This window comes from Mchenga conophoros, linkage group LG16 (genome assembly GCF_057382185.1).
Source record: "Mchenga conophoros isolate Kocher_MC1m ecotype Shallow Benthic linkage group LG16, M_conophoros_male_GT1.1, whole genome shotgun sequence".
Lineage (NCBI taxonomy): Eukaryota > Metazoa > Chordata > Actinopteri > Cichliformes > Cichlidae > Mchenga > Mchenga conophoros.
Genome location: NC_140541.1, coordinates 34,365,973 through 34,391,025, shown reverse-complemented (window position 1 = coordinate 34,391,025; position 25,053 = coordinate 34,365,973). Strand labels below are relative to the sequence as shown.

General features: G+C 40.0%; 1 protein-coding gene across 1 annotated transcript in view; it reads right to left on the bottom strand.

Annotated features, from left to right (window-relative positions):
• calcrla (calcitonin receptor-like a) overlaps positions 1–24,603 on the bottom strand; it is a 29,037-nt gene extending 4,434 nt beyond the window's left edge. The window contains exons 1-12 of the mRNA XM_085249129.1: positions 24,397–24,603; positions 9,020–9,128; positions 8,338–8,491; positions 8,091–8,201; positions 7,210–7,322; positions 6,676–6,767; positions 6,444–6,570; positions 6,134–6,287; positions 5,986–6,046; positions 5,775–5,841; positions 4,555–4,773; positions 3,897–3,938 (exon numbers count right to left, since the gene is read on the bottom strand). Coding sequence (XP_085105255.1) covers positions 3,897–3,938; positions 4,555–4,773; positions 5,775–5,841; positions 5,986–6,046; positions 6,134–6,287; positions 6,444–6,570; positions 6,676–6,767; positions 7,210–7,322; positions 8,091–8,201; positions 8,338–8,491; positions 9,020–9,094 — 1,215 coding nt within the window. The 5' untranslated portion in view covers positions 9,095–9,128; positions 24,397–24,603. The remainder of the gene's footprint in view (positions 1–3,896; positions 3,939–4,554; positions 4,774–5,774; positions 5,842–5,985; positions 6,047–6,133; positions 6,288–6,443; positions 6,571–6,675; positions 6,768–7,209; positions 7,323–8,090; positions 8,202–8,337; positions 8,492–9,019; positions 9,129–24,396) is intronic.
• Positions 24,604–25,053: the final 450 nt, after the last annotated feature.

Here is a 25,053-nt window from a genome sequence, read left to right as displayed (position 1 = left end):
AGCAGTGTCCCTGCTGCAACACACCTGAATAAAATTTGTAGGTCATTAGCAAGACTTGACTGTTTGCCAAGGTGGCAACCCCCAACCCTACTCAAGTATATTTTAATAAAAGTGTAAGTTTAAAAAAATAATAATTCTAAAACTACTTTTATTGCACAGTGTTCATTCACTCTTAAGCTGCTGTAACACAAATCAGATGGCTGAATTGTCACATCAGCCTATAGTCAAGTTCTATAGAGGTAAGGAACTACTAAATTTTATTCAGGTGTGTTGCAGCACGGACACGTGTAAAGATGTCAGGACACCGGACCTCGAGGACTGGCATTCGACAGCTGTGCTTTAGACAGAGCCAAAGTTAAGGTGAAGTTTTTGTCTTAATGTTTATATAGGCTAAAAGCTTTCTAGCTCCAATTGTGTAAGCATGAAACAACTGATTATCACATAGTCAGTGAAATAGTTTACTCAAAGACAATTAATTGATAAAGCGGTATAAGAAATTCATTGATGAATTTCTTAAATATGAAGATGATGATTGTATATTATCCGAAACTTGAAAAGTTGAAGCAGTGGTAGAAATAAAAATTGGTAAGCATTTTCACATTTTCTGATACTCGGGAAAGAAAATAGGAAAATATTCCCCTGCGAAGGACTGCATTTCTTCTTTTATCTGTGCTGATATGAAACCTTTAAAATGACTCATAGACATGATAACACCACTAAACAATGGACGTTGGATAGACGTTCAGATAATGTCTATATTGGGTCCATTGGTCCATGACCGATTCTGGACATCTATTCTGGATGTCCAAACAAGGTCCACAGTTTTGGCATCTAACCATGACCCAGCCTGGACGTTAATATGATGTTCAACATTTGAACTTTAGACTGGGTAATATTTTTGGAGGTCATGTGGATGTCTATGATAGGTGCAGGAAATTTACATGATTAATACATTTTTTTTTTTTTTTATTTACAAATATCAAAATTGTTGTTATCAACATGATACATATAAATATATGGATTACTTGATTACATGATTTATTGTCTCTCTTTTTTTTTGTTTTGCTTGTTATTTTTAAAGTTCCAGTTTTGCTTTAACTGTTTTATTTATTTTAATTAATTGATTATTTTAATTTTAATTAACTTATTTGTTTGTACTATAAATAATCCATACATGGAAGTCATACGGACATCAACACAAGTATAATGGATGTAGACAAAAGACGTCGCTTGTTGTTACAAAACAACCCCTTCAGCGGACCAAAATTATACGTCCAAAAATGACTTCTAAAAGACGTCACTTTGCGCAGTGGGATATGCCTCTTATCACCTTAATCTATGAGAGAAAGCACATCTGTTTATTTCCCACATTTTAAATGTGATCTTAAAATGACTTCATCCTTTGGGATGTGATAGTCTCAGGAGCATTGTTGGTAAGCAACCAAGAAACAGCAGAGACATGGCTAGCCTAGCTTAAAGCTAGAAGTACCAAGTAACACAAGGGCTTTAGATGCTTTAGTTTTTGCTGGACGAACAACGGCAGGGCGTCATGGAAATTTTTTGCACAACTGTAATAAATTCGAGGGCAATTTGAGAGTCTACCTAACTCTAAAATAGTGTGCTGTTATGCTAACCACAGCATAATATTGATGTCTTCATTTTTTGGATGGTAATTCACTACTTGAGACTATTTGAACAACGTTTCTAGTAGACAATGGCAGATGCAGTAAGCATGTACTGAGGTTGGGGTTTGGCCAAGGCCTTAGGGACTTGGGCGAGGCAGATCTCAGTGCACTAATGAGAGGTGAAAGAATTGAAAAAGAGGGAGGAAGAGAGGGTACGAAAAGGAGAACAAACGGCTTGTGGGTTAGTAGGGCACATATATACACAGAGAACCAGGGGAGGGGTGCTTCTGTTTTCTAGTTCTTCATTAGATTCTTGTGACACAGAGACACTTTATTAGGGACATCAATTCAACTGTTATTTTGTAAAAATGCCTTATTAGTCAAACATATGGCAGCAACAGCATGTAGGCATTCAGACTGACAATCTGCTGAAGGGTCATGGTTGTTGGTGCCAGACGGGCTGCAACCTACACAACCATCTCTAGAGTTTACAGAGAATGGTCCAAAAAGAGAAAATATTGACTGAGCAGGTGTTCTCTTGGAGAAAAGGCCTTGTTGACTTCAGATGTCAGAGGACAATGACCAGACTGCTTTCAGCTGATGGCAACAGTCACTCAAATAGCCATTCATTACAGCTAAGGGATGCAGTACAGTATCTCTAAACGCAAATACTCCGAAACTTGAGGCAGATGGAGTGCAGCAGCACACGACCAGTTTTGGTAGCTAAGAACAGGAAACTGACTATGTTTCACACAGGCTCACAAAAATCAGACAATGGAAGATTGAAAAAGATTGAATAGCATCAATTTCTGCTGCAGCATTCGGATGGTAAGGTCAGAAATTGGTGTAAACAACATGAAAGCATGCAAACAATTCAGGCTGGTGGTGGTAGTCTGAGATATGGAGTGAGATATGCTTTCTTGTCACATTTTGGGCCCCTTGGTGCTAATTTTACAGCCAGACTGTTGTTGCTGATTATCCCCATCCCTCTATTGCCACAGTGTACCGCCTCCTAATGCCTGCTTCTAGCAAAGTAAACACGAGTTCACTGTACTGAAATGGCCTCCACATTGACCAAATCTATGTCTAACAGAGCACCTCTCGGATGTGGCAGGACATGTCACATCATGGATGTGCAGCAACAAGTCTGCAGCAGCTGTGTGATGGTTCCAGCACACTGGTGTATCTATTTCATGAATAGTTGAGGCACTCCTGAAAGCAAAACCTGGAACATGCATGATCCATTTCTTCACATAGCATTGTTTATCTTTCACTGTAAATTCTCTCTGAAGCTCTCTTTGAGAAAAACGTGTTTTGATTAAAGTGTCGTTCTATTGTGCCTTACTGAGTCAGTGTTTCTGAGTACAGAAATAACAATGCCACTTTTTCTTTGAGCGTATAATGAGCACAGGGTTAGGACACACTATGACAGTAAAATCACAAGATAAATATCAAAGGGAAGTTACTTAGTGGATCTTGTAAACCATTCACTTCAAGTCAAGTTCTCTGCAGACCAATTGCCTGCAAAATTGACAGTAATCAGCATGTAGCTCATGGCTGCTTGCTAGCAGCATAATTTTCAGTCTGTGGAGAGCAATGCTGGAGAAGTAGTCCGACTTTTGTCTTTACCTAACAGCTGTAAGCACAAGCTGATTTTATTTTAAAATGTTTATTGAAAAATTGCTTCTCTGCTGTAATTGACCTTCCTTTAATCTACTGTAAGCTCCATTTTTTAGGTATAACCACAGGGAAAGCAAGTAGAAACAATGCATTTGCAAGGATCCAGAATCATAGGTGTTGATTTATTTTTACCATTTATTACTAAATGCCCAAAGATGATGTCAGCTACTTTAGTAATTCGCTGACCTGGACTGAAGTTTCTTGGGTTGTAGAAAATGAAAGGTAACATTCCTAAACTTTTGCATCACCAGCATTTTCTTTTTTTTTGGTCTGACAAAAAAGTAAGACCTTTGAACAAAGGTGTACTTTGGACAGCCCATTCCAAGAGTTTTTAATTTAACATGCTAGATTATTCTCTAGGGTATCTTTGCTGTAATTTCATTCAGTGTAATCAAGCTGGTAGCCTGAAATGTTATGACTACATATTAGTTTCCCCAACATTGGAAGAGTAGCACCAGGGCAATGACCCTGTCAACGCATGACCCTTCTCAACCATGAGGTCAGCACAAGTGTGGGATAGAGTGTGTACACGTGTTGAAATATCTAAAAAAAAAAAAAAAAGAATAATAAAAGGGCATAACCCTGTCTTACTTCTCCATTGAAAAAGCAGAAGATGGTGGCCACAAGCAGACCCTGGAATGAAAAAAAAAAACACATTAAAAGAGAGATGACATACAGCTTACTAATTGGTCTCAGGAAAGTCATTTGTAGACAACATCTTAGGGTCTAAAGTGCTGTGAAGCAGGGAAACTTAAGAGGTCAAAGTGAATACATTTTGAAAGCTGATTCAGGCTGTTACTCAAGACATTTTCCCTGCACTGCGCACACTGGGACAGCTCAAGATGATCAGATAACGCTTCATCAACATCCAACGGATTTCAGTCTCTTTCAACTCAAATAATTTGTGCCTTACTTCCTGCTGTTCTTGCCTGGGCTAGACAAACAAAGTCTTTTCTCTGGCTAATGAGAATGTTTGACTCTTGTTAAAAGCTAGAAAACAATGAGGTTAATGTCCATTTAACAAATGATTTTATTAAAATACATGTCTCAAGCACCGAAGGAGACAAAGCAATCAATTTTCATAATAAAATAAATATGCATGATCGAATGACAACAGAACTACACAAACAGAACAGTTAAAGACTGCCGTAGATGCCACAGGCAGTCGGCTTTCTATGCTTTATATGAATGTGTAGAAATGACGAGAATCCCCTCAAACCTTCACACTGATTAATAACCGCTGTCTCACCTGGTAATGCATGAGTATGTGCATGATGTAGTCATATATTTCCGAAGAGACCCGTCCCTCTGGCTTGTAGGGAAGCAGGACGTACTGAATTCCAAGCAGAGGGACCAGGATGAGCGTGGCTCTCACGGCTTTCATGTACAGACTTGATTCTGCTTGATGGGTCACCTTCAGTTTGGTGATGAGAACTCGCACGATGTTGAGTAGAAAGAACAAATTAACCTAAAGGGGGAAGTCATATATAAATCAGCATTACAGTCTAGTATTTTGATAGGATGTGAAAACAAGCAATGCCTCAAGTATAAGAGCATAAAGAGCAGTATGGCAATTTCTTATAAGAGGTGAAAATCTTTATTGGTGACATGCTTGTTAGACACTGTTTACTTGCTGTAGGTTATACTTTTTTGTCCTCCTCTTGAGGAGTTTCCTCAGATTTTTTTAAGGGCACAATGCACATCATGCCGATTCCTCTGAAAATAGTCTGGTACAAGGACTGGACTGAAAATGTTGAAAGACGTTCAGCCCGGAGAACTATTGCTTAAGACCACTTCTAAAATATTACAAGTACTTCTAGTTCATTGGAAGCAAATGATAAAGAAATCAAAACTTTTGCACAGTACTGTATTTGAATTATTAAGAGACTACAAAGCTTCTTTTAGGCATCATTTCTTTAAACACGTCAATCCTAACAAGACAAGTGTTAACAAAAAAATCAAAGAGGAATGTTTGCTTTTTCTAATAAGCCGAGAAAGTCTTCAGTTCCGTTACTGCAGTATTATAAGACACCGAGTCTACTTCTGATACACGGTAAAGTTAGGAAACCTACACATAACATTTTAAAGGATGTTGGAGGCTGAACATTTAGTACAGACTGTCCTAAGGGACCAGCGTTCTCTGAAGCATGCTCCAATGTGCTGATTAGGTGAATTCCTAGAAAACAACATAAGCTTGGGGACCAGTGGGTGGATTCTCAAAGGGGAAGATGCATTGATTTCACAAGACAAACACACTTATGCATGTTCTGAGACTGTCCTGCTCACAGGACCCCCCACAGAGTCCACTCAGAGGAGGACAAAAGCAGCTTATTGCACTCTTTGCGCAACAAACAGTGTGGCAAGAGAAACATGAAACAAATCAGCTGGTTTATTCTAGTAAATAGATATATAGTGAATTACTTGTTGAAACTGATTGGAGTTAGGAAAGAAAAGAAGTAGTATTCTTACCAAAAGAGCAGCACAGATGGGGCCGTGGATGATGTAGAGCAGTGATGTTTTTGAGCTAATCCAGCAGCTGCAGAGGAGAGCAGTACAAAAAAGGTTTACACAACAGTAACGTTGCATCACATAACAGCAAATCTATCACAGCAATCTGTGGGTTTCCTTAAAAAAATATTATACAGGAGAACTTCTTGCACAAGCATTGGCGTTAACTCACTTGTCGTTGTAGTAGTAGCTCCGAGCGACGGCATGTATGGTGGCTGGGATAAGAGGAAAGCCTGCAAAACAAAGTGAGCAAGTTAGGTAAAGAAAGACCCTTCAGTTAGAAAAATGTAGTGATTAGCTGACTGATATCCTCTTCTTACCCCATCCTAGGAGATAGTACCACATCAGATGCTGCTTCTCAGCAAACACTGCCACCACGATGAGAGTGTGCAAATATATCCCCTCACACAGCATCCAGAAGTAATTACAGCCAAACAGGTACAGGTGAATAAACTGGGACACTTTACAGCTTGTCTGAGGAAGGAAAAGACATAATAAATGTGGATTTATAGCAATTGATTTATGTTTAATATTAAACTAGAATGACCGGTGTAATGGTGCACATTAAACTAATAGAGACATTTGTGAGGCTACAGTCAAGTGAATCAATACAAATAATAAGAAACTGACTGGATTCCTCTGCACGAGCTCCTGGTTGTTGGCCACTGCAGTCAGCAAAATGATGGTGATCACAGAGTTCAGAACAAAAGAGAAGAAGAGGTTCTTATGAAGGGTGATCCTTTGACAGCTCAAACTCCTGGAAAAACAGAAAACTGAAGTTATGCCACAACGCTTTTATGTTATGCACAGACTGAGAAGCATCCGTCTATGGAAGTCGCGCATATAACAGAAGTTGACTCACTTGAAATGGAAAAAAATTGCTAGGGAGATGAGGAGGGAAGTCAGAGACAGCCCATGTCCTATGAGGGCAAGGTAGAAAAGGTTCATTGCAGTCTGAAAAGAAACAACAGATGGAAATTAGGTTATCAGGCTGTAATCTCATTATCTTTCTCCAAATGGCTACTTGACTAAGCATCAACATACATCTCAGCATTTGCACTGAAAGGCTCTTGAAAATGTTCCATTTGTCTTTTAATATTTATAATTTCAAGCTGATGGGTTTTTTTATGAACCAGTTACAGGAAATTATAGTACAGTGCAATTATAATATAGTTTCTCCTTGTGTCCAAAAAAAAAAAAAAAAAGGGGGGGGGGGAATTGGGCCAAAGCAGAACAAATTCCAGCCTGTATTTGGTCACCAAGCAGACATGCTGTGGTGTTCAGAGCGTGCAGAGCCCCTCACAACCACATCACATGGCCATCAAAGCCATACTTTTCCTATTGTTGATTATCTAACATTTAAACTCAGTCCTACCTACTGCCATTTTCAACCTACCATTCTGCCTTCTACAGTGTGCTCATTGCAGCGGGTGTAGTTGGTCCATGTCCTGTTGCTCTCCGGATGCAGAAACCATTGACCACTGTCAGTGCAAATCTTTGTGACCATCTCTGCAGAACAAAAAGTGGTAAATAATTTAAATGTATTATTCTGATTTTTCCAGTAGAAGGTAGAGGCAGGTGAAAAAGAAAAACACCATTATGGATGGAGCTAATGAAAACGTCAATTAGAAGAATGAAATCTAATTATAAGCCTGCACATCCTGTTGACGGTTGCGGTTGACTGAATGTGGTTAAGAAGTTCCCGGACGCTTAAATCAAATTTACTGTAATAAACAGTGATGTATTTACACCACTCCATACATGCATAAGTTAATAATCACACACACAAAAACCCTGCCTCATTAACAGAAGGAGCTGAAGTCAGTGATTTAATACACATTTAATACACTAAAAATTACAAATCCTGTGTTAATACTGAGAACAGAGCTTTTCTGCTTCATGGCCATTTGCTGTAATTGGTATTTACATTCAGTGTGTGAGCATAGTGTGAGGTATAGTCTTTGCTTTTTTCACTTAGAAAGATTCAAGCTAAAAGGTGAAGCAAATTTATACATGAAGAACAGTCATTAATCATGAAGAGCTCCCCTCAGCCTGCGAAATCTGTTACATAATACCTTTTGTGGTTCTGGAGAGCTTTAACCTTGGTGATATAATAAGTGTTATCTTGGTTTGGGCTTTTGTTTTTTTACTAAAGGCCTTCAAAGTTATGAATGAGGACCTGAAAGCCACAACAAGGAATAATCATCAGAGTAAGTTGTCATCTGTAAATCTGCAGGTGGATGAAGAAAATTGGCTGCTAGAAGCTGCAGATCTCACCTGATGGATCAAAATCCTGGAAGTAGTCCGGGCAGTGCTGCTCGGATGTAACTCCTGCTTTGGTGTCATCCCAGCAAAGCCAGCCATCCCACGTGCGATTGCACACAGGTTCTAAAAACACAGACATCATTTTAAGAGCTTTTTTGCTCTTCACATTTGGAACATTGCAAACTAAGAATTGAAGAATAGATTTATAGAATTTTGAAAGTAGGGTTCTCTTAACCAATTTCAATCAAGACAGCTTTACCTTGTCTGCTGTGGGTATTTTCTTTCATTAACTTTTGATAGCACTCAAACTGGGCTGTGACTATCTTGTTCCTGGTGACCGTAATGTCATTGTAGACACTGGTTGAAGCCTGCTGCTGGGTTTCATTGATCGCCAGACTTGCCTTCACCATAAACTACAAGACAGGTGAGAAAAAATAGAAATCCACTCATTTTTTTAAGCTTTACAAAGTAGAATGAGAGATATGTTATGGTACAGTGCAACAGAAACCAAGTAAAAGAAACAAGTGTATAAATTCTCGCTCAGTGAGAGGGTACAAAAAGTACTGTTGGTTATGTTTAAAATGAGTAAAGATGTCTCTGAGCCATCTTTGGTTATGTACTTGCGAACCCTCTGGTGATGCATTAGTCTAAAACAGTCAACACATACTACCAAATGCAGGAAAAGGGAGTCATACTTAGTGATTCATTAAAGTCAGTTGCGCTGCATGGAAACTATGACATCTATGCCTTAGTATTGGTGCACAGATGTGTCCAAACACCAACCTGAAGCTGCATTTTTTGTCCTTTAAAGGATAACATCAAACATAAACAGCCTAGCAGTACATAACTCTCTGAGGTAGAATTAAAGGTGGTTGCTGTATTTATGAAATTTAGATCAGTAAGAACTAAACTGTGTCTTGTGTGCATTTTGGCTGACCTACCGCTGCTGGATTACACAGCAGTATAAGCGCTACCATCCAAATCTGTCCAAAGCCATCCAACTTCCTGTCAGCCATTTCAGAGCTGGACGATGATTTACAAACTGCAGACCTGCAATGGAAAGCAAATAATTAAACATTAACATTAGATAATCATTAAAATGTAATAAAATGTCCTCATAAAAAAGGCCCTTCTTATATATAAGATGACACTGGAATGACACTGAATAGTCTAAGTGGATAAGAGTGAGTTGACCTTTGCTAAATGTTCATTAAGTTTCTGTTTTTCCAGTTCAGGACATCAGCTGAGTTAGAAAATTTACTGAATCATTAAATACAACAAATTTATTCTGTGACCAAAAGAAACTTTGTAACAAGAACTTGGCCGAATCAGTTTGTTTTAATACCGAGGATTAACTACAGCAAAGCACTGTACAGTATGTTCTCCCAATAAACAGCAATATAACGTGCCCTCACTCTCCATGTTAGGTCAGCTTGGAATTACAGGCTCCTGTGATGTAGCTTTTTGGCATAGTATTCAAGGGAACGCACAGCTGAAAAAAATAAGCAGCTGTAATCAACCCAACAAAGCCGTATCAATCAAAGGAAGTGGTAAAAGTCTTGTAAGCACAGTACAGGCTTAAAATCTCCTGTTCCTACTTCCGCGTGTGTTTTGTAAGCCAAACTTCTTTTGGTTTGCAGTCCATCATAAATTCTGACAGCACTTATAAATCTGTTAGTGGGTGCAAGTTGCACCTCATCAAAGCAGAATCCCATAAGGTTGTTTGCAGCAAAGCTGCTGGCCACTGGGATTTCATGACAAGGCTGTGGAATAGCAGATGAGAGAAAATTCAAATAGAAGCATATCCCTCAGGTTCTACAGATTTGCTTTGCAAAACAGTGGGTTTACTAATGCTCGGGTAGCTTTAGATAGTTTAAGCGGCTTATGTTTGACTTGGAGTTAAACGTCTAAAACCTGTGATGCAAATGTACAAATATATCACAGCATGAGGAAGAAATGCTGTACTGGCACCAAGATAACCTGAGATAAGTTGTTACCATTGCTAACAATTCAAATCAATAGGTTCTTGTGGCAGTGAGGCTTTCGGTGGGTAACAAGCTTGAGAATGGGAGACAGAGAGAGAACCTGATCCCCAGGATAATGATATGGCATGCAGGAATAGGTTAGTGAAATTTAATAACATCCTTCATACCCTAAAGGAACTAGGTCACCTGTAGGTCACTTTTATTTGCAACATCTGAAGTCTGATTAAGTTTGCTGAAATGTTATGAAGCTGCAGACCAACCGGTGCTCTTCTCTTTAACCAGCAAACAAATCCACAATATCCCAAGCAGTAAAGCTCAGCTCCAGATAACTGGGACGATGTTGCTATTTGCATCTAGTGATGTAGTTAGAAGACCATCTCAACCATCACTGCATATATTACAGATGAATGTTTTTAACTTTCTGTGATCAATCGCATGCAGAACAGTCAGGCCTATGTTTAAACTTTTATTGTAGCACATGACATAATCATACCCCGCCTACCCCATTCTCCCTCCAAAGTTGCTTGTCTGCACTTTACATTCTCAAAAGTATCAGAAACAGGTGTGCAGGGTCGCTTTATGTGAACCAGAGCAGTGTTTCCCACAGACTCACATTCCGTTTGTGGGACACACCTATAATGAGTTGTAGACTAATTCCATTTATAAGTTTCTCTTTTGGAAACATTTTAATTACCAATTATACACTCAGCAATATAATCAGCTGCCTTTCCTGTGAGCATCGCATCTGGATGAAGAGCTGAAATATTCACTGCTTAGTTACTTGAACCTTACAGTCACAGAAAGAAGAAGAAGAAGAAAAGTGGGGGGAGCAGCACAGACATCAGTCAGTACATTAGAGAGAGATTTGACCCATTTCATTCTCACAGCTCTATCTGCAGCTCAGTCACAGAAGATGCTGATGCAGCGTCTCCTCAAGTCTGCTCACATTTAAAAGGAGGCAGAAGAGGGGTTTACTGAAAGTGTTTAACTCTTTGCAACCAATTTCACTCGAGTGACAGTCCAACCTCCAGCAACCTCTCACCAACCAGTTGTGGAATAGTCACTAGTGGGCAGCAGTTTCCAGGGTCTTTGACGGGTCTTTAGACCTGTGTGAATAAGGCTTTAGCAATTGATTCCACGGCGACTGCCAGCAACAACTTTTGGTCAAGTAATATTTATTTTTCTCTTGTAACTGGTAATTATGGTACCAGGTGGTTGCTAATCAGTCTCTGGGCCTGTGTTACTGAGTCTTTAGAAGAATGCCAAACTAGTTTCAATTCAGTTTTCTTTACATAGCATGAAATCACAACAACAGTGGCTTCAAGGCACTTTGCATTGTAAGGTAAAGACCCTACAATAATACAGAGAAAACCCCAACAATCAGACAACTCCATATGAGTAAGTGCTTTGGCGACAGTGGGAAGGAAAAACTCCATTTTAACAGGAGGAAACCTCTAGCAGAACCAGGCTCAGGGAGGTGACTGAAGCAGAAATACTTAATGCATCATGGGAATTCCCCAGCAGCCTACACCTATTGCAGCGTAACTAAGGGAGGACTCGTGGTCACCTGATCCAGCCTTAACCATATGCTTTACCAAAAAGAAAGTTTTAAGCCTAATCTTAAAAGTAGAGATAGTGTCGGTCTCCTGAATCCAAACTAGAAACTGGTTCCACAGAAGTAGGGCCTAAAAACCGAAGGCTCTGCCTCCCATTCTACTTTTAAATACTCTAGGAACAACAACAAGTAAGCCTGCAGAGCGAGAGCAAAGAGCTGTAATGGGGTGATATGGTTCTAGAAGATCATTAAGATCCATACGATACAATGGCTTATCAATACAATAAAAAAGATACAAATTCTCAGCTGTGATGATGTGTGAATAGAATAGTCCCCCTGGGATCCCCCTGCTTTCATATTGATATTTCACTGGCCAGTACACTACACCCATCAATCAGTATTCCAGAGAGAAAACTGACCCTGTTTATTCTCATAGTGGTTTTCACATTTGCCTAACAAGCAAAAGAGCCTTACTTCAATGCTGGAGGTAGACACAAATCCCTTTGGGGTTGGCTCAGAAAGGGCATCCCAGTGCAAAAACACTGCCAAATCAAACATGCAGGCAAGCCCGCAGTGGCGATACCCTTCTGAATAAGGAGCAGGTGAAAGTAGCTTTTATTCCCACACAGGTCCCCACACTGCTCAGTCACCAAAGGGACTGGCTGGCTCAGTGCTCCTCAAGTCTGCTCAGAGTTAAAACAGCATTAAGCTGAGACAGAGGAGGGACTTACTGAAAGTGGGATTGTAAAACATTATGGTGATGTGCAAATTAGAAACAGCCAGGAAAAGATCAGCTGCTCTGTCACGCTCGCACACAGTCAAACACACAGAAATGCACAAACACACACAGACACACAGCCCTACTCTGTCAAGAACCCCAGCTGTTTCTTGGCAAGTTTTTTTTTTAATATAAATACAGTGATACAGAGGATGCATCATTTCAGACAACCTGTGCGTGTGTGTGTGAGTGTGTGTGTGCACGCATGTGTGCGTGCATGTACGTTATTGTTTTAAACTGATAATATTGTACCATTTAACTAACAGTACATGTGGTGACTTTCCCGCATGTCACGGTGGAAATTTCACATTTAATATTCACTCTCAAGCCATAACACATAACAAATACCTTTTTATCAAAAGTAGTCTTAAACAAGCTATGACAAGACTTCATAGAAATCTCAGTGATGTCAGAAACTATGCTTACTTGTTGAAATGATTCTGAGAGAGAAAATGTTAATTATGTGTGCTCCAACACAACTAATAAATAAGCAATTGTGAGAAATATGCAACAATGCTACTGAACTTCTGCAGTAAACAGAAAACAGAGCATGATCCACCAGCAGTGCCACATACTGTGTGATCAGAACAGCTGTTCTGTGTAAGCCTACGTGCAGCTCTCACTGTGCTCCCATCACAGCCTGCTTTGTGGACATCATTTCACCTTCAGCTGGTTCAATCCTGTGTGGGGGTTTCTGGAGCAACTTTGGACAGCGGAAATTTTTATTATTGCATTTCCAAATAAAATTAATAAATTCATGACTAGGACAAAAACAAGTGCATTATGCTGCTAACACAACTTTGTGTGTGTTACACAGTGTTCTGTGTAAAATATGTAATACATTATGCACACAGCATGCAATTAATTAGAGTGAACGTGATGTCTTTGATATGCTGTTTAGCAACGGTGGTGATTCTTAAAGCAGAGCCAAAAAAAAAGCCAGGAATTGAATGGAATCCATGAAGTGACATTGATAATGGAATTGGAACCACTATTTTCTTATTAATTCCCATCCCTAATTCTGTGCTTATACACACAGTTTTACACAGACACAAAATAAGCTCTTGGTTAATTAAACAATCCGATCCATTTAACTGTGTACTTAACTACAGAGCCTTGCAGCTAAAACTGTTATTATACTACTAGTATAATAATACCAGTAGTGTCCCTGCTGTTAGCTACAGAGAAAAAAAGGATCCCTCTGATTATCTGCCACGTCTGTCACATAATCCTCTTGATGACTCTCTGTTACATAATCCTTGTGGTTTGTCTGTGTTTACATTCATGTACTTAACTTTTACTATGTCTCTATGTCCTATTAATGCTGCTATTATGGAGGTAATGAGAGCTCAACAGCTGTAGCAGCGGGCTGGCGTTATCGTGACACAGTCCAGGACAGCACTCAGACTTCCCACAAGTCTTTTTAAAGAAAGAATTGTTTTTAGAGTTCTTAAGAAAATGAAAACTTCTCGCTTTTACTTCATCCTAAGACTGAATACTTTTTTTGTTTTCCATATTCGTGTAGATACAAACAAAATGGAAAATTTTGGACATTTGATTTGCAACTATTTCGCAAACTTCATAAACATGTTTCGGCTAATTGCAGCTCAAAACCAGGAGAGCAGCCTCCACAGAGGCACAGCACTTGATTATTGATCTGTTTGGGTCAACTTTATCCAACAGCAGACCAGTGCAAACTGTAGGTGGTCCACTATTATCTGTAGTACCTCAGAGTGTTTCACTGAAGTGGTTAGTCATGTACACTTTACACAAGAGATGACATCACCTACTACATCTGCAAGCAGAAAGTTACCCAGAAAAAACAGCCTATGTATAACATCTGCCGTCTTCTCACCCAGTGCCAGAGCCCAGCCTGCACTTATCAACTCCCACTGTCCCTGCAGAGATGTTATGCTGCACTGTAAACATCCTTTTGTACTCACAGGATGTTTGGCGCCCTGCACACCAAGTTCCATCAAGTTCGGCTCAGTGGCATTCGGAGAACCTTTAGGCTGGTAAAGGCCAGTAACTGCATTACCGTCTCAATCTATAGCATGGATATGGGATTAAACGGAGCGGGAAGCAGGTACTGGGAGCCGATTAAACCTCTGCTTGCAAAAGATGCCGCCAAGATTTATTCCTGTTCTGTCTATGGCAAATTTGATTAAAAAAAAGACGCAATTATGAAACAATTCTTCTTCAAACAATATTTGCACTAGTAGCTGACCATATTTTAAACAATAGTAAGTGAATCAGAGAAAAGAATAATCCATCACAAAAATATTATGTAAAGTGATCAGTTTTACTCTCTGCTGAAAGATAAGCAAAGAAGTGCAAAATGAAAAGATAAATGATGATAATGATGCTGTGCTGTTACACTGCAATGTTTGCAAAACACTGTTATCGGCCTTTGAGAGCTTCGCACAAATCTGGTCAATGGGGTATAGAGGTCTTGAGTGTCCTATGCTTGCTCTGTAAACAAGAGATGAGACAAGATAAACAGCAGAGTTGTGCCTTCTGGAACTAATTCCATATCAGTCATGCCATCATTTACCATGTCAGTACACACAGAGTCAGGGAAGATTTGGTGTGTGGACACACGTTTCAAGCACAGATTCAGTAGTCAATAGCCTATAGTACCAAACGGCCTGGTCGTTTGGTACCATGCCACAAGCTCGGGTGTGAAATGTATGGTTTGCAGGGTTTCTATCATCATTTTTTTTTAGCGTTTTTATCATTAACTCGGTTTCCCTGGGTCTTTTCCCGTGTGTTTTTTGAATTTGAAATTCAGTGCACGGCTTTTGTTTAAAAACATGAAGGACTCTCTATTTAAGACCTGAAAACAGGTTGTAGCAAGTACAGAAATAAAAATGATTCTTTTGGTGAGAGCAAACCACTCTCTCTCTAGACACTCATTATCATAGTCTGTATTACAGCAGCACATGTCCTTGGTCTGTGCCTTCATAAGCCAGCGTACACATTTGTTGAGAAAATGAGTACTTCAAGTGCAGTACATCATTCCAAACGAACAACTAGCATACAATTACATACAATAAGAATTACTCATTATGACTGACAATTACTTATAACCCTTCTTTTATCATGTTTGTGCACACTTTGCAGCCACAATCTTCATTTCCTCCGACACAAAATGGATTATTTAAACAGAGCCGTTCTGACAAGGAAGACTTAATGTGTTCAAGGAGTAATGGAAGCGTTCCTACCTGCTTGGTTTTACACCGTTTTACTGCATTATCGCAGGCTGATTATTATTTTAGAGGACAGAGGAGGGTCTGTGAAAGAGGAAATGCTAAGAAAGGAAAAATCTGCATGCCTTTAAATGATGCTGACCACGAATATACGGGAAACAAGAGTGACAAACCCAAAAAACACGAGGATGTGAGAACACGGTTCCTCTGAGAGCTTCCCTTCTGATTAACAGGGCCAAATTTAGCTGTTGGATGTTTTCCACAGGATCAGCTGTACGTGTAGCTTTTATCCATGTGAGTGAACATGCCTGAATAGGAGTTCAGCCTTACAGCAACTGATCTTACCAAGCCTGGGACATGAGAGCAGACTTCCCAGTTGCCAGGGGCATCACCAGATGTCTGGAAAAACAACAGCATTCCCACACTAATGTGAAGGAGGAGTCCTCTTTGTTGCATGAAAAGACTGCTGCAAATCTCCTTCCACCCACCCCGACTAAAGCAATGCAATATTCTTTGCATTAACAGGGCAGGAGGGGGGCTGTGTTCTTGTGGTTTTGAAATAGACAGCAACTCAGATACCAAAACATTCATGTCATTTCATTCACACCCTCACAAGCATGCCAGTGTCCTTAAGGCAAGCACGTGGATCTATTTATGACGGCGGTGTTGAAAAGAGTGAATTCTAAAACTCATCTCCACAACTAAGGAAGGACAGGCTTATGGTTGGATGATGCCAGATGTTGTACAGCAATTAGGGAAGTGTGAAGACTCCGAGCCTGCATAGGGAAATGCATGTGCAACTAAACATCTTGGGGAATTATGACTGTTCAAGGAATTTGAAAGTATGTGTCCTTCTGTTATACCACTATCACTTTGGGGGAGACTATGGCATTGTTATGTTTTTGACAGCAACAGCTGAGCCGGGAACTGTAGGAAAGCATTTACGGGAATGTCATATAGCAAATGGTCTGAGGTCAGGGATTAAACCATGAACTTGCTGCTCAGTGCATCTGGGCCCATGTGTTATGCATCCCAACCATTCTGTTATTGCCACATATAGATACACCTAGTACTTCTGCAGTTTTGCAGAGCAGTAGGGCGATCGTGGCTGAAGAGTTGGGAGTTCGCCTTGTAATCGGAAGGTTGCCGGTTCGAGCCCCGGCTTGGACAGTCTTGGTCATTGTGTCCTTGGGCAAGACACTTCACCCGTTGCCTACTGGTGGTGGTCAGAGGGCCCGGTGGCACCAGTGTCTGTCAGTGCGCCCCAGGGTTGCTGTGGCTACAATGTAGCTACCATCACCAGTGTGTGAATGGGTGGATGACTGGATATGTAAAGCGCTTTGGGGTCTTTAAGGACTAGTAAAGCGCTTTAATAATACGGGCCATTTGCCATTTTACTCTTGGCTACGTTCAGAGGATTACAGGATTTTTCTGTCAGACTTGGATGTTTGCAGTTTTTCGGATGAGCATAGGTGAATCTTTATGAAGTATTGTTTAGTGTTGGTGTTTCTTTGTCTGCTAGGGGAGGTGAAACTAGTTGAAAATACATTCTTGGCATGTGACATAACCTTTAGTGGTGATGATAAAGTTTATGTTAGAAATATTAATAGTCACACAAAGAATACACACAAACATCACAAAAACGCACTTAAACGAAAAGAAAAGTAAAAGGTTACGTGTGACATTTTTTGTTCTGAATGTCAAGTATGTGTTGGCTTTAAAAGAGTCCTGCAAGCAGAGTTTTGAGGCATAGTTCTAATTATGCCAAGTATTCAGTGCCTGTGTGCAGCAGCTGAGCTTTTCCCCTTTGTTCCTACCCTGTAATCAGCTCCTGTCACCCCAAATTTATTGTTGTAACTATGCTAATAAACTATCAAACTGTATAAATGACTTAAAAAAAAACTTATGAGTGGGCCAATTACATCAGTAAAATGCTGCTTATGTGCCAGTGATTCAGTATGAATTGAATATTTCAAACACAGGTGAAGGTTTTCTGAAAATTGATTCATTGTATTTTCAAACCTTTTAAATCACAAAGTGACTTAACAACTGAGAAAGCAGGAGTCAACACAGAGGATTCAATTCAATTCACAGCAACTATTAAATGTTTTCTGTGTGGACAACATAAAATACTAGATTTTTTTTTTTTTTTTTTTTTTAAAAACACAGATGAGACATGGCCTAACCCGTTAGTGATCTTTGGAGTTACACTCTAGGGAGGTTACTGATAGGTGATGAAAGAAAAGGGGGGAAAAAAATGGTGACCGTCTTGCTCTGGAGGACCTTTTGCTAGTGTGGTTTGGATCTGCTTGTCCTTTTGAGGTGAGCATCACTGTGTATCATCTTTAGATGACATATGTGGTCTCATTGAGGATGACGTTTGCCCCATCCATAGAATTAGCAGTATTAATACATCAAATGAAATGTTTCTTTCTGAAAAAAATGATGTCCCATCACTTCAACAGAGTTCCAGAAACCTAAAGACTCAAATCCAAGGACTGCCCAATCTATTCTGGCAACACAGTTTTCTTTATTTGCTCAAATAGCAGTATCTTTTAGCCATGTTACATTGTAGCGGTTTTAACCTGTCCCCTGTCTTCACTAAGCTAATCTAACCATCTACATATATTTCTTACAGTTCTACTAATCCTTCTAATCCAGTTCTGCCTACAAAAACAATCACATTTCTTTCCAAAACTCTGAGATTTAAAAAAGAAATGATGAACACGATGCAGCATGCCAACAGACAAGCGTTGAATTGCTGAAGAGATAATACTGGATTTTACTCAAAATGTCAAAGTGAATTCGTTTCATTAGCGTGTCCTCATTAATCTTGACAACAACAAAAAATAACAAACACCAAGGCTGTCTTCAGTTACCTTTGCATACTAAAGCTCTTCGCATAGGAAAAGGATCCTGTTCCAGAGGCCACTGGTCTGCGCAAAGGAAAAAATAGTACAAATACCTAGATAAAAATACTCTGGTTAAAAATAAATCAGGCTCCGTCTTGCACTGCATCCATATAGCTGCTCTTGCAGTTGCGATGTAAATGTTTTGAAGTAGCTATACAACCACATGGATAACCTCCTGAGCATGCCCAGTGTGTAACCTGGTGCATACAGCACAGGCTGGTGGGAATGTGTGGTTAATTTCACCCGTTCTCTCCACTGCATAGAGCCACATTTTTACAGGTCACTCGACTTTCTTTGTAAAGTGCTTTAAATGCACTGACAGCTTGACAGATTTATACAATAGCTTAAACTTCCTCAGCAGAATTGTTCCCGCATTTCTGGGTGACATTTCTACATCCTGCTGCTTTTCACCAAATTTATTTCCATAACTGTTTGTTTAGGGGATTCTTGGTCATTAAAATGGCAACCAGCAGAGGATTTTCAGGCCAAACACTGCCTTTAAATCAGTGTTTATGTGTTCTCCCAGTTTCTTTCTTTCTTTCTTCATTTCTGTGGATTTTATCAATGAAGCCTCCACTCACTTATTGGCTGTTTTTCTTTGTACTGTTGAAATATTATAAACCCAGAAAAATGTCCTTTGGGATCTCTCTCCAAGCGAGTCAAGCACCATTCTTTAATCCCCTCTGTGTTCGATTTCATTTACATAGATCCAACCATTTCCAAAGCTTCAGATCACACTCTTATTCTCCATTAAGAAAATGAATTCTTGAATTCCAGAGGGAGCACATAACACCCCCCCACACACACCACACACACACACTGAATGCAGAAAAGCAGTAAGGTTGTTCTGTGATGCATTATTTAATCTCTGGCTGAAAACCTCTTTTAGCATTTAACAACAGTCAACAGTGAGCACAGGCTGCTCAGGGACCTGTATGAGTGGTTCCCTGTGGGTAGTGCCACGACAAAAATAACACTGGAGCTCAAAATTAACAGCCCAAAGGAAGCCAAGGAATATCCTCTGTATGCTTGCTGTGGGCCCTAGACTTGACCTCTGAAAGTGCTATTCACGTCACTACTAAGCGGTTCAAGTTTCTCTGCGTGCCTTGTGTTTGTGTAACGAAAACATTTTAACAGCTTAGCCCACACATGAGAGCTTCAATAAATATATTTGTTTTTGTGGAGAATATCTGAATAACGGTCATTTACAGTTAGTTTTACATGACATTGTCCCTTATTGCTGTCACAAAGGGTGCAAAGTTATTTTAAATTTATAACGGACCGCTTGTTATCAGTAAAAAAAAACAAAAAACTTTTACCTGTAAAAAGATTGAGAAAATTAAGTGTTAATCGGAGAAAATAAGACAAACTATTCAAACCACAAAAAATTAACAAGTAAAAGAATTATTGCATGCTACAAGAGGTTGAAGGCAGACAGTGTTTGTTTGGTAAGGCTGAGGAGTAACTAGCATGCAAACCTCCCCAGTAGATGTCTGCTTAGTCACTAGAGAGGTCAGCAAGATAAGGATCCAGAGCAAGACAAGATCCTGTCTGTAAGCTGGACAGTAAAGCAGCATTAGCAGGAAATCTAGTGCATTATACGGTCTGTGGCTCTGTCTGGCTTCAACGCTACGCAGAGCATCAGTCTCATGCATGTCTGATGGTTACATGGATACTGTGTCACTAGTAGTATTGGGTGTAACTTTTTACAAAATAAAATGTTAAGAGTTCTCAGATTACCTTTTTGTTCTAATGTTAATGACAAAAATATACAGTTAAAATGTTACAGCACTTCCTTTCATTGCCACAAAAAAGAAAGCTCAGACACATTTGCAATATTTGGGGCAGTTTTACGGTTGTCAGTGCACATGCTAAGGCTTTTATAAGGTATTTTCCTGTCCTGGGGTGTTAATAATTGCATGTGAGCTGCTAAGAGGCTCTATAATACATTTTGAATCCTAGCTCCATAACAAGGAGGAGAGTCATGTCAGTACTACACCTCCAAATCTAGCTTTGAGATTGGCTAGTCAGTATATTTAGACCATAGGCTGCAAAGGTCTTGAGCCAACCATTGCTCCAGATCACTTAAAAAAATACAACAGTCTGACTCTTTGGAAACAAAATATTTAAAAATGAGAGGTGGCTCAAGACTTTTGTAGAGAATTGTCTTGCAGACCATTTTAACATCCGTAATCTTGTAATGTAATGAATTTTAAATATTACCCTTAGTTGCTTCTAGTCATCCTTCCTGCTAATCTTTCCTAGTGGCCACTCATGGTATTGCAATGCACAAATAATCCCTTACAGCAAACAGAGCTTTTTCCCAGTGGCTATAGTTCCCTATATGTTTAACCAAAGCAACGTTATGATATTGACCATTACACAGACTACAGACAATAACATATTGTGTTTTTCAATGGGGAAACAAGCAATTTGAGACTTTTATTAACCTTGAAAACCAATTAACTACAATAAAATGGAGAGATTTTTGGCACAGCTTACGGCAGCCTGGGCTTGAAAGTAATAATAGTCGTATTTTCACGCTAGAGTAAGTTAGCTAATTGGAAATCCAACAGAAATGGCTGCTGCAGACATTTGCTCAGAGCTGCAGAAAACGCAGGGTGGAAGAGGAATGTGAAGCAGTGTTAAGTGGTTGGAAACAAGCTCTCTCAAACAAGAAATCTCTGCACTTAATGTACCAGATTATTTATTAATGATCTTCCATCAAAGCCCCAAGAATTTATTATGAGTTTATATGGCGAAAAAAACAAACAAAATTGCTCTATACTCATCTGCTAGTACTCCAGGTTCACCTTTGGAAGACAAACATGCAGCTCTTCCCAGGGACCATTTCCTCTATTGTGTATGCCAGAAGCCCCCTCCCACACACTAAATCAAGAAGCTTGTATCACTCAGTTTGTTTAGCTCACACAAACATGGAAGACCCTTAGAAACCATGCAGCCTTTTCCTTCTATCCTTCGCAGAGCGCTGCAGTTCAAAATGCCAATCACTACACAGCAACAAAGCCGTCCTGAAGCTGCTCCCGACGACATTAGGCTGCGACACGTCCCATCAGGCACCTCAATTTAAACTGGAGATGAGAAATACATTTACCCATCATAATGTATGAGTGGAAAAATTACCTCAAAAGGTTTCATATCCCTGAAACTGAATCCAGAAGCTGAGGGGAGTGCTGCATATGTGCTTTTGTGTAATACGATAGCTTCAGTCTTGAGTGAGCAGGGAAGAAAATATATAATATATAAAAGAGGTGGAGACTCAGTTTGAAACATGATAGGAAATCAATTTAAATACATCTGACAGACAGTGAAAGGTGCTGCAAGAAACCTGTGGTCATGAAGGTTTTTATAGAGGTCTGAGAGGTCTGCAGTGTCCCCAACAGGATGAGGAAGTAAACAGAGGAATCGATCAGGAGCTGTGTCCTGGTGATTTATGAGGGGTGACGCTTTACGAGAAACATCATTACGCTTGTGACTGTGAATCGGATGGCCTTTGCACTCACCAGAGAAGGTCACCTGGAGTTTACAGGATAAATTCTTCACAAAAAGCTCCAGTTTCAACACACGTATTATCACTACAAAAAAGCCACACGAGAGCTTCTTCTAAGGCCTGAAGAAATTTATTTTTCACGGTTCTCCATATGAATCGGCTACACTGCAAATGAGCTGCCACTAGCACAGCTTTCTAAATGCCATGGCTGTAGGAGAAGCTCTGCTATATCATGAAGACTGCAAAGGTTTGGGGAGCTTTGCTGCCAAGATCTTTGTCTCACCCACATTTAATAGTTGCTTTCTAGACGTGGGCAGTAAACACTCAGCATGGGTTAAATGTGATGAGCTGCACGACACTCCCATTGCACAATCGGCTCATGAATTTGGTGTAGGCCTGAGCCGCTGGAAGATGTCAGAGCGAAATGGCCTCAAAGACTCATCAGACAGCCCTGCCAACTGGCAGCTTCGATACGTTCACTGTCCAAAGTGTCTTGACGGCCGACATGCATGGGCAGGAAAGCAGATCCACTGTTTTACTAGGCTTACTTTCTGGCATTTCTCAACGTTATTTTACCTTTCCCATACTTAAGAATAAACATGTGCATATAATGTAAACTTGAACATTTAACATTTAACTAGGTGTGACATTCAGGGTGGAGCACTGCAGTAATGGGCTGTTTTTGTTTTTGAGGTGTGCGTGACAAATCTGAACATCTGTGAGATCATCACAGAGACAGCAAAGCAGAAATTAACTAGTGCTGCTATATTTCTGCTTAATATTTCTCTGATTTTTCTTGAAAACTGTTAAATAATGTTAATATACTTTCATTAAAGTGATTTCTGACATGCAACTAGTAAAAGAAGCTCCTTCAAAGTTGCTGGTTTTGTACAAAATAATCCAAAGTTAAAGCACTTTTTAGTCATTTTTAATTAGAAATGTCTGTTTCTGTTGTTTATGTTAGCCCTTTTATGAAATATTAATCAGTGTTCATCTTGAAATGAGATCTAAAAATGTGTTTATTCCAAGAAGAAGAAGTTAACTTTGGGCCAAACATGTGCTTTGAAACGAATTTTTCTGCATCTTAAACTTATCACATTTTAAATGATCTGAAGTGACCAAAGCAACTTACTTAATATTTAACAGAATTCTTTTAGTTTTCCAAACATCCTCTTTCATTGGTCGTGGAGAGTTCAAATACTTAAGGCATGAGTTGAAATTGCACGTTTAAAAGCAGAGCAGCAAATAAAAGCGGCACATAAAATCTTTTGGCTCAACCTTTTGAATGAATTCAACTGCTGATATTTCCCAATCACCATAACAAAAGTGCTAAATTAGGCTAAACAACATTTAATAAACACAAGAAGTCATCTGAGAATACTCCACCTCGACATTGCAAAACCCACGGAGTTCAAACATATCTAGAAACTCATCTGTTAAAAACCCAGTCAGCTTCAGATTGGGAGTTACCTCTGCTCTGTCACCTCCCTTGTAATGACTCGAATGCATCTTTCCTCAGCAGAATATAGTCCGCCAATTGTGGCCATCGTCATCACATCCTCCTCCTACACACCACCATCATCACAACCATCATTCATCATCATCATCATGATCCCTTTCACTGTCCAGCCCACAAACTTCCAACATGTCCAAATCTGCCCCTTATGTAACCATGCAGATGATTTAGCAACCAGTGGCCGTCGCTTACATCAAAGCCTCGGTGCTGAATGGAGCTGATTCTTTTTCTTATTCCGTTTAATTAATGTAAAAAATCTAAACAAACGCCTGACTGCGTCTCATCCCTTCCTATGAGGTATCAGTCATTAGTAGGTGTATAGATTACATGTAAAATCTAAATTGACCATGCATGCATCTTAAAATGTAACCTCTGAATTCATTTACCAACAGTGTTATCATTTCTGCGCGTGTGAAAAGATCCTAAAACCACCTGAAAACGGGACAGGGGTGAGTGCGAATGTCTCATTAGACGGAACTAATATATAAATTTGATACAAATAATCACGCACAACGCGCTTTGTTGGTCTAACGGTGTCCAAAGCGCACAAACAAAGCCGTTTCTTTATTTTCTTCCTACACCTCGACATTTCTTGCATTCAGCTCCTGACAGAGGGACAATGCGGCTCAAGCGGATGCTCATCGTTCAGAGTGGGCTCAGCCATTCTATAAGTGCATGTTCCCCGGCTCCCTCAGTGCACATACAGTTGAAATGCCCTGGATAAAGCAACAGAATGCCCTGTCAACTCTGCGCTAATTGCATTCGACGTGACTGCGGCTCAAATTGCCTACAAAACATGGAAGAGACACAGCGCGTAGACCGCAATTCACACTTCACTGTAGCACGTCCTACCACAGAGTAAAATCCACCCGGAGCGCAGAGGCAGGAACCGCAATAAACTCTCAGAGCAGTCCCCCAAAGCGTCTTTTCCTCCTCGGCTTCAGCGCAGAGAACTGGACACGGTGGACCTCCGGCGCTCAATGAGCGCAGCTCAGACGGCTGTCAGGTTGACGTTGGAAGGCAACCCACTACTTCCTGTTACATCACACTGTAGGCTCCAGCTGAGGACCTGCGATCTGTGGCGAGCTCGGCACAGTGCAGGATGATGTGCCCCTTTCACTCCTACACGCTAATGCAGGCGTGTATCCACAGTTTGTGTTATCAAAGAGTGTTTTTGCTCACGGGCACTTCACCGGGGAAACTGTTTTGTGCATTTTGAGTGATCTTTTCGTTCCAAGCCTGCAGAAACAATGAAATGGATCATTTTAAACACGGGGACATTTAAAGCATACGTCTAAGCCTCCATTTTCGTTAATTTTCTTCCTTTATGGCTGGGTTAAGACATCGGCTTATATTTTATTTTACTTCTACCCGTGATCTATATTTGTGCATCTAGCCTACCACGCATTCATACATTTCTTATAAATGGATTCTTCGTTATTTGGTGGATGGGTCATTACTGATCACACACAGGTAAAAGCACTTTTTGTAGCTTTTGAATCCCTTTTG